Genomic DNA, 8,998 nt, shown 5'->3' with positions numbered 1-8,998 from the left:
GTCGAGGGAGATTTATCCCCTTTTTTCATCTGTTTATACTACTGCTTTGAGGTCTGTATAGGAAGGGAGAGAGGCTGAGGCAGGGGAGCCAGGGTTGGCCTTGGCTGCTGCTTGGCTTCTCCCTCGACGTCATTGTGCCTGGTAATGTTAAGAATTTGTTTGGAAATTAATTTGCTTCCCCAGTTCTAAGGGGTTTTGGGCGGAGGAGGGTGCGTGCGGGGCTCGCACGCCTCTTCTCCGTTCCTCCCTTCTTCCTTTGCATGGTCCTGAGCCTTATTAGTGTGAAGGTGTAGGCGGGGGCTTTACTTTTGGGAGATATGGGGATGATGTACCTTTTTTCCATGTTTAAGTTGGCTTTATTTATTGTGTAATTTTATTTGGATGGTATGAATGATGAATTGGTTGTTTGGGTTGCTTTTTGATTTGACGTTTGGGAATGGAAGCTATGTGGTAGGGTCGCCATTTTTATTACCAGTCTTATGTAGAGGTGTTGCTGGGCAGATTGGCTGTGTTTGTGGCGCGAATTCCCTGTTGCTGGGCAGATTGCCATAGCCGTTAGTGTCGGTTCTTTGAATTTCACGCTCTTTTTGCTTATAGTTTGCCGCGGTTTTTCTTTGGGCAGCCATGTTGGTTGCCAGGTTGGGTGAGGGCTGGTCAGCCATTTTACTTGTGGGCATGGGCAAGTGTTTGCGGCGGCCATATTTGTTAAGGGAATTAGGCTGGAAAGGACGGGCGCCATGTTGAGTGAGGGCTGGTCAGCCATTTTACTTGTGGGCATGGGCAAGTGTTTGCGGTGGCCATATTTGTTAAGTGAATTAGGCTGGAAAGGACGGGCAGCCATTTTTGTAGCTGGCATATTAAATAGAACAATGGTGGCCATTTTGTTGATCGGTCGGCCATCTTTGTTAAGGGAATGGCAGCCATTTTAGGTGCTTCATGGCAGCCATTTTACGGAACGTTTTTTAAGGGATTCTAATGGCGGTGGCCATTTTTAATTTGGGCATACTCACATTGCATTGGTTTAATGCTATAACAATTGATGGTATTGACTGATTGGTTTTTAAAAATACAAATGGATTATTAGTAATTGATTAGATGGTTCAAGTTAAGTCATTGATAATGTATGGAGATTAATTAATTCATATGTATTTATGGTGGATGATTAATTAATGAATTGATATTGGGGTTAATTGATTAATATATTTAATTAATTTTCATGGGGTAATTTATTTAATATGCTATTGAGGACAATAAATTAATGAGATTCTCTATATAAATTGGGGTATTAACTTATTGAATTAATTTTAATATCATGTATATATAGTAGGTGCATATCAGTGTGTGGTATTGTATGCTTTAATTAAATGGATGCTTGGTTGCTTTTGATTTAAGAAATGTTAGTCGCTTCGGGTCCCTTGGCTTGGATAGGGTAGGGAGTTGGCTCATTCTAGTTTCTGCCACCCCCTCCCCCCCCCCCACTTATTTGCTACTGAACTTTCTTCCTCAATATTAACTTTTCGTGGTCTTACTGAACTTCTTATTTTGCAGTATGCCACCGAAGAAGAATGGGTCCTGCGAAGAAGATTCCAGCAAAGCGCCCGCCTCCACCAAGTGGTCCTTCAACCGAGGATGAAGACTCTGCACAGTTGTTGGGAGTGTTGGTCGCCCGGATCGAGGCACTGGAAAGAGAGAAAGCAGCGGCTGCTGCTGCGGAGGCGCAGAAGGCTGGTGGGGGCAGTAACACCGGGTTAATTAAGTCCTTATTTTCCCGTATTTCTGCCTTAGAAGGGGAAAGGAGTGCTGCGGTGCCTGTTGCTGATGCGAGCCTGGTTACATCTACGCCGGTGACCGCTGAAGCTGTTCCATCTACTTCAGCGGCAGCAGCTGAGATGAGAAGTGCCGTATCCGCTTTAGGTAAAGGGGACACACACACCTTCCCTTGGGGAGTGGCAGACTCTCAAGATCTTATCACAACCCAAGCACCTGACGAGCCTGTTCCATCAACCAGCGGCACGCAATTAGCTATCGTGGCTCCGGTGGTTGAGACACCAAGCGTGGTGGTAGCCTCTTTGGATTCAACACCTACTATTGAGAATTCTTTGTGTTTTTGGGGCACGGCTGATTGGCCTTTGCCGGCCTCCGATAGCCTTAGTGCTACAGCTTTAGGCTCGCATTTGGCTCAAAAGACAATTGATAAAATTTTAAGGAATGAATACATCGACATTTTTACCCTGTATTTCAGGGAACTTGATAAGAAAGAAAAAGATGATTTAGATGATGAAAGAAAGGAAATTATGAAAAAACGCAAAGTGGACCAGAATTGGGGCAATTGGTTCTCTTGCTTTTTAATTTACGGAGGGGTTCTAGTGAAGGCTTACCCTTCCATAGCCCATTCTCTTTTTCAGTACATGAACATTATCAATTCGGCTTATGTAAGGGTGGGGGAAAGAGTAACCACGATCCCAAGAGAGGTTTCGGCTCAGGTGGGTTTTCCTTTCAGGGCACCGAATCTGAAATCTGTTATTGGCATGGAGGACGTTGTCCTTGCTAAAATCAATAAGGAAGTTGCAGAGGGTAGGGTTCTTGGCCCATTTAGGTCTCCTCCCACTCCTAGGTTAAGGGTTTCGCCATTAGGGATTGTTCCAAAGAAGGCACCGGGGGAGTTTCGACTCATTCACCACCTTTCCTATCCCAGGGGAAGGTCAGTGAATGACGCGATTCCTGATGATTTTTGTACAGTCCACTATACTTCTTTTGATTCGGCGGTTAGGAAAGTTAGATCTAGGGGGCCGGCGGCAGAATTGGCAAAGTGTGACATCAAGTCTGCTTTCCGGCTACTGCCTGTACATCCGCTGGACTTCGAGCTGTTGGGTTTTCAGTTCAACGGGTTGTACTATATGGACAGGGCTCTTCCCATGGGCTGTTCAGTTTCCTGTGCTGCTTTTGAGTCCTTTAGCACCTTTTGGGCCCTTAAATCAAAATCGGGTTTATCGGGGGTTGTGCACTACCTGGATGATTTTTTATTTATAGGGATGTCTGGTTCCGGAGAATGCGAATTTCTTCTGCATTCTTTTCAGGAACTGACCGATCAGTTAGGGGTTCCCTTAGCCCCCGAAAAAACAGAGGGCCCGGCTACTAAATTGACCTTTTTGGGGATTGAGCTTGATACAGTGCAGCAAGCCTCCAGTTTACCTAGGGAGAAAGTTTTTAATCTAGTAGATAGGATTCGAGCTTTTGTTACCCGTAACAAGGCCACAGTTTCAGGAGCTTATTGGGCATTTAAATTTTGCATGCAGAGTTATAGCTCCTGGGCGTCCTTTTTTGCGCAGACTCTGCGATGCTATTTCTGGGGTTAGACTTCCGCACTATCATGTGCGGATTACACGTGGGATCAAAGCTGATTTGGACATTTGGTTACAATTTTTAAATCAATATAATGGGATTTCTTTTTGGAGACAGGATCTTTTGTTGAAGGATGCTCTTCAGATAGCTTCTGATGCTTCTGGAGCCATCGGCTTTGGTGTATTTTTTAATGGGCATTGGTGTGCCGAGCTTTGGCCCAGGGAGTGGCACACCAAGGGTATAACGTCCGATTTAACATTTTTGGAGTTTTTTCCAATTTTGGTGGCTGTCACGCTGTGGGCTGATCAAATGACAAATTCCACCGTTCATTTTTGGTGTGATAACCAGGCTACGGTGCAGGTTATCAATTCTTTAACATCTAAGTCAGTCAGACTGATGGAGGCTTTGAGGTTTTTTACACTCCACTGTCTAAAGTATAATATACTGTTTAAAGCTTTTCATATTGCAGGGACAGATAATTCTCTCGCTGATGCTCTGTCCCGTATGCAGATGGATCGCTTCAGGCAGCTTGCCCCCAGCGCAGATTTGCACCCCCAGAACATGCCGGTCCATCTTTGGAAAATTGGGAACAGTCCATAGTCCGGGGAATGAAGTTGGCTTTGGCCACGACTTCCAGAAAATCTTACGTCAGAGCGGTGCAGGAGTTTCATGAGTTTAAAAAGTTGTATGCCATAAGTTCTGTTTCACCGATTCCATATGAGCACGTCGCACAGTTTGGTGTTTTTCTGGAAAGGAAGGGGTTGGCCCCTCAAACTATTCGTGCTAAATTATCTGCCCTGGCTTATTGGCTTAAGGCTCAGGGCTTTCCAGATGTTACAGCCGATTTTAGGCTTCGCAAATGGCTGGAAGGTTTGTCGCGGGAGCAGGTTAGGCCACGTGACTGCCGTCAGCCATTGACACCTGAAATTCTCAAAGGCTTAAAGCAAATTTGGCCCAAAATTTGTGAATCTCATTACGAAGCTTTGCTATTGCAGGCAGCGGCTCTCACCGCTTTCTTTGGGGCTCTTCGTATTAGTGAGCTGGTTGCCTCTTCAAAGGCTGATCAATCTAGAAGGGCCTTGCAATTTTCGGACCTGCGGCTCCAGCAGGACAAATTGGAATTGTTTATCAGGACTTCTAAAACGGATCAAAAAGGGAAGGGTTCCATTATCAAATTGGGATGCTGTAGTGATTTGGAATTATGCCCAGTTGCAGCTTTGTCATCTTTTGTGTCCTGTAGAGGAACGTCAGCTGGTTTTCTTTTTTGTCATCGGGATGGAGCACCGTTGACAAAATACCAGTTCTGGGCCTTGACTTCTAAGGCCTTAGGAATGTTGGGTATCAAAGATCAGAAATTTGGTACTCATTCCTTTAGAATTGGGGCTGCTTCCACTGCTGCTGTTATGGGCTACTCTATAGACAAAATTAAGATGTTGGGAAGATGGAAATCTGGTGCCTACCGTGCGTATGTGCGTCATATATCGGATTAGTTATATGGCTTTTTGTTTTTCAGAACCCACCCTGTTGGCGAGTAGACGACGCGTCCTGATTTGCGGGCACAGTTATGTGCACTGGGCAGAGCGACAGGCGCGCAGAGGTCCCTACGGCCAGCATCTCGGCCTCGCTTCCTTGGCTTTTGTTGAATGGAGGGGAAGAAGAGGTCTGCGGTGGGAGAGTTTGCTCCCTTTGTTGTTTGGGTCAGGGGTCCGTTTTCCACCTGACCTTATTGTTATGCATTTGGGAGGCAACGATTTGGGGCTGCTTAAAGGCAGGGCCCTTTTTCTCCATGTTTTAAATGACATGCACAAGATCCAGGAGGTGTGGCCTCATACCGGATTGGCATGGTCAGCAATTATTCCTAGGCCACGTTGGCCCTATGGGGACGGTAAAAAATTGGACAAAGCAAGGAAACGGGTCAATAGGGCCCTGCGGAAGGTTTTGGAAAATGGCATGGGTTACTATATCCCTCATGACACCATTAGATTCAATGATTCGACGATGTATCGGACTGATGGGATCCATCTGTCCGAACTGGGCAACCAAATTTTCTTAGCGGATCTGCAGAAAGGAATTAGGGAAATTCTTTCGAATTTGGTGGGGGTCAGGAGCTAAATAGACATTTGCTCCTGAACTGTGGCGGAATGCTTAGGGGAATCTCTTATTTTGGTGTGCACCACAAGGCACCTCTGTTTTGGTGTTGGCCAGAGGCGTGAATCCTCGCTTAGGGTTTTTACAGCCCCGGCGAGGGTGAACGATTATGGCCTTGGAATGGGAGACTTTGACCTCATTTGTTTCGGAGGCAAAACTCTCCAACACATTCCCCTTTAGGTCATCCAGGTTTAGATAGACTGGGGACCTGGTGTTTTGCCCTAAATTCAGTCTTAATGGATGGTCGGGTATGACCACTAATATCGGCTTATGCCTTACCAAATTCTTAGATGGCTAAGGATTTTTGGCCCTAGTTCCAAATTAAAGTTAAATAGGTAACTATCAATAAAGTTGCCCAGTTTTAAACCCAAGCTTACTTGTCTTGTCTCGTTATTTCGGAGGGTTGGAGGGCAAAAGAACACACACATTATCTCTTTTAGTCCACTGGTTCCTGCAACTGGTGCTTTGGATGTCTCCAAGGCTAAAATATCTGAGTTTTTTTTTCCAACAGCAGAAACAATTGCCCTGATCACTCTCTTGGAAGAAAAATGGTGGGAAATGCAATCAAGCATTCAGTGTTCATCTGTTATCTCTACTGCAAATTTCCACTTCCCATAGAGCCCTCGAATTCCATGCTGAGATAGATTATTTATCCTAATGTACCATCAGATCTTCCTGGATATTTCCCATGTGTTTCATTATTTGTTTTCCTATAGATCCTTAGATTTTAATAAAATTTGGCAAAGTGAATTTATAATATATTCCACTGTGATAATGCTCTACAAAATATTAATATAAGCCAAAGAAAATACAATTTTAGTTTCCCCATGTTATCATCTTATAGATCACATTTTTACTCAATCAGTTAAACAATTGAGTCCAAGACAACACTGTGGACTTATGGAAGACTCACTCAGAAACTAATCTTTCTCACAGAATAAAAAAAATTACACCAGACAAACTCTGTATTGTTGTCTAGTCAAATATTTCTGGAAAACTGTAAGTTTCAGAATTTGAAACATTACCTGCAAATAATAATTTGTTATAGTTTTGTTTGTGATGTACAAAGTTTCTGAAATTTTATATGTACTTTTCAAGTTTCCTTTCTATAGTAGCATCCTAATTTGGGGACTCTTTCGTTTAGCCCCATCTTTACCTAGTAGGACTGTGCAAAAATTTTGGAAGTCTTGTAAGTTCTAAGAAAATTTGTTAAATTTGTATACCGGAAGTAATATCCAATACGTGGATGTGGCCTGTGTCAACTTTAAAATTGAAATTACCCAATACATTTTTTTGTAAATCTGGGAAGGCTCCCTCGCAAAGTCAGCTTCAATTTCATAGCAAGCAAGCAAAGCAAAGTCAAAAAGGCTCCCATTCCTCTGTAAATTAATGGGAAAGGAGGGAGAAAGCAAAGTTCCCTGAGAAATAGTACAGAACTCTGGGAAATGTAGTTTGGGAAAGTGAGGAGCCCTATGCCATATAATTCAAAGGCCCTGCCCTAAACTACATTTCCCAGAATGCATCGGCATCAGAAAGCCCCAATCAGGATAGGGGGAGAGAGATTTGCCCCTCCATAGCCAGCCAGATTTCCAATAATATTCTACACTATGATTTTTGTTGCTGGGTGATAAATGTCATTTCCTAATTGGTTCTATCATTAAAACATGGGGAAAGTTTAATAAACTGCAAAAACTTTGCGGGAGAGATATCGTGCTACAGCGCAATAGTTTTTCAATGAATATCTCATCATTGGGTCTCTACCAATTCAACATAGTTTGTGTCACACAAACAAAGTTTCTGGAGTAGAACAACTACTTTCAAAGTAAGGATTACACCACTGAACAGGAAATAACACTTTCAAACTAGAAACATATTTTCTTTATTATTAAAAATGTTGTTTATAAAAACATGGGGAAAGTTTATTAAACTGCAAAAACTTTGGGGGAGGGATATCGTGCTATAGGGCAATAGTTTTTCAATGAATATCTCATCATCGAGTCTCGACCAATTCAACATAGTTTGTGTCACACAAAGTTTCTGGACTAGAACAAATACTTTCAAAGTAAGGATTACACCATTGAACTAGAAATAACACTTTCAAACTAGGAACATATTTTATTTATTATTAAAAATGTTGTTTATAAAAATAATGAAACATTGTGAAATTTGGTGGGCTAGCTGTGGTAAATGTGTTTGTGTTCTAGCATTATACCAAATTTCACCCCAAAATCTGTAAAAATGAGAGAGAAAGAAGCCCTTGCAGTGTCCCCAATTATAAAAATTATGTTCAATTACTATAATGAAAAAGTAATGAAATTTAGTTACTCTCATTATAATAATGAATTTTTCAGTAATGATACTTTAGAAACGAAGTGCCAATGCTCCCCCCCCCCCCCCCCGTTTTGTAATGGCTTTTGAAACATTTTTTTTTTCAATCGCGCATACCTATTACCTAGCTTTAGGGGGAAGGAAAACTGCTCTGCTTTGCTAAAACTGGCTTTTGAAAGGTTTTCAACAGGTGATGGGGAACATTTTAGAGATTGTTGGTGCTACTTTCATTCTGATGTTTTCTTATAAGGTATTTTTAAAATTTTCATGTTGTCTTGAGGGGTTTTTACAGGAAAGGTATTTCACAGGTATTTTAATTAATAAATAAAATACTTTTTCTACTTCCACTTCTATTCCTCTTTGAGATCAGCATACCAAGTCTGCCCCTAGATTCTTGAAAATATAAACCAGTGGAAACTTATCATGGCATATGGAAACCTTTGTATAGAAATCGAATGGAACAATTGGCTGTGAAATATTTGTATGCAACATCCATTTTCTTGTACTACTAATAGTATCCTGATCTTAAAATTTTGATTTTTCTACTTTCCTTTGTGTTTGAGAAACATTCAAATAATGATAATAATAACTTTAGTCTTATATCCTGCCACTCTCTCCCCGAAGGGACTCGGGGCGGCTTACATGGGGACTAAGCCCAGCAAATGGATCCATTTCTTTAACATGGGACTTAAAAATGAGGCTGTTCAAGTGATCTTTGAGAGAAGGTAAGTATGAAAAACTAATAATAGTATTTTTAAAATATTATAAACATATCTGGGAAAATTATTTGCAAACACACTGCTCCCACTATTTTAGCTGATGTCTCTAACTATCAATCAAGCATGCAGTGATTTTACTGCCTGCCATTGAAGAGTAAGTGTATTATTCCTAATCCATTATCTTTTTCCTAATCCTCAGTCTAATGGTAAGGTCAACCCTATTACAAGGCCTGCTTGTTTCAATGAGACTTTTGAAGAATGAGTTTATTGACCTCCTTCTGGACATGTAGCAAAGCAGAAGGAGCCAGTTTTTAAGCTCCATAGCATTGACACAGGAGGAATAAAATGGAAAAAACCATCTAAATCTTTAGAGAAATGAATTAACGGAATGGATATATTTTAATTGATTAGGTGCACTATACATACAAAGAAAACTCTAGGGCTGTTATAAACTGGAAATG

The 8,998-nt window shown here is 41.7% G+C and overlaps 1 protein-coding gene across 1 annotated transcript; it reads left to right on the top strand.

Moving 5' to 3' along the window:
* Positions 1 to 235: 235 nt before the first annotated feature.
* LOC134297456 (uncharacterized) lies at positions 236 to 5,903 on the top strand. The gene is made up of 2 exons (XM_062975035.1): positions 236 to 1,914; positions 4,856 to 5,903. Exons 1-2 carry the CDS (start codon positions 1,566 to 1,568, stop codon positions 5,452 to 5,454), a joined length of 948 nt encoding a protein of 315 aa, XP_062831105.1. The 5' UTR covers positions 236 to 1,565; the 3' UTR covers positions 5,455 to 5,903.
* Positions 5,904 to 8,998: the final 3,095 nt, after the last annotated feature.

Source organism: Anolis carolinensis, chromosome 3, assembly GCF_035594765.1.
Source record: "Anolis carolinensis isolate JA03-04 chromosome 3, rAnoCar3.1.pri, whole genome shotgun sequence".
Lineage (NCBI taxonomy): Eukaryota > Metazoa > Chordata > Lepidosauria > Squamata > Dactyloidae > Anolis > Anolis carolinensis.
Note: the sequence above shows the minus strand (reverse complement) of the source record. Positions and strands in the feature narration are given on the sequence as shown.

Coding starts and splice junctions, on each gene's coding strand:
- LOC134297456 (XM_062975035.1), top strand. CDS start 1,566: ATGGGTCCTGCGAAGAAGATTCCAGCAAAGCGCCCGCCTCCACCAAGT. Junction 1,915..4,855: donor AAGTGCCGTATCCGCTTTAG/GTAAAGGGGACA, acceptor TTTGTTTTTCAG/AACCCACCCTGTTGGCGAGT.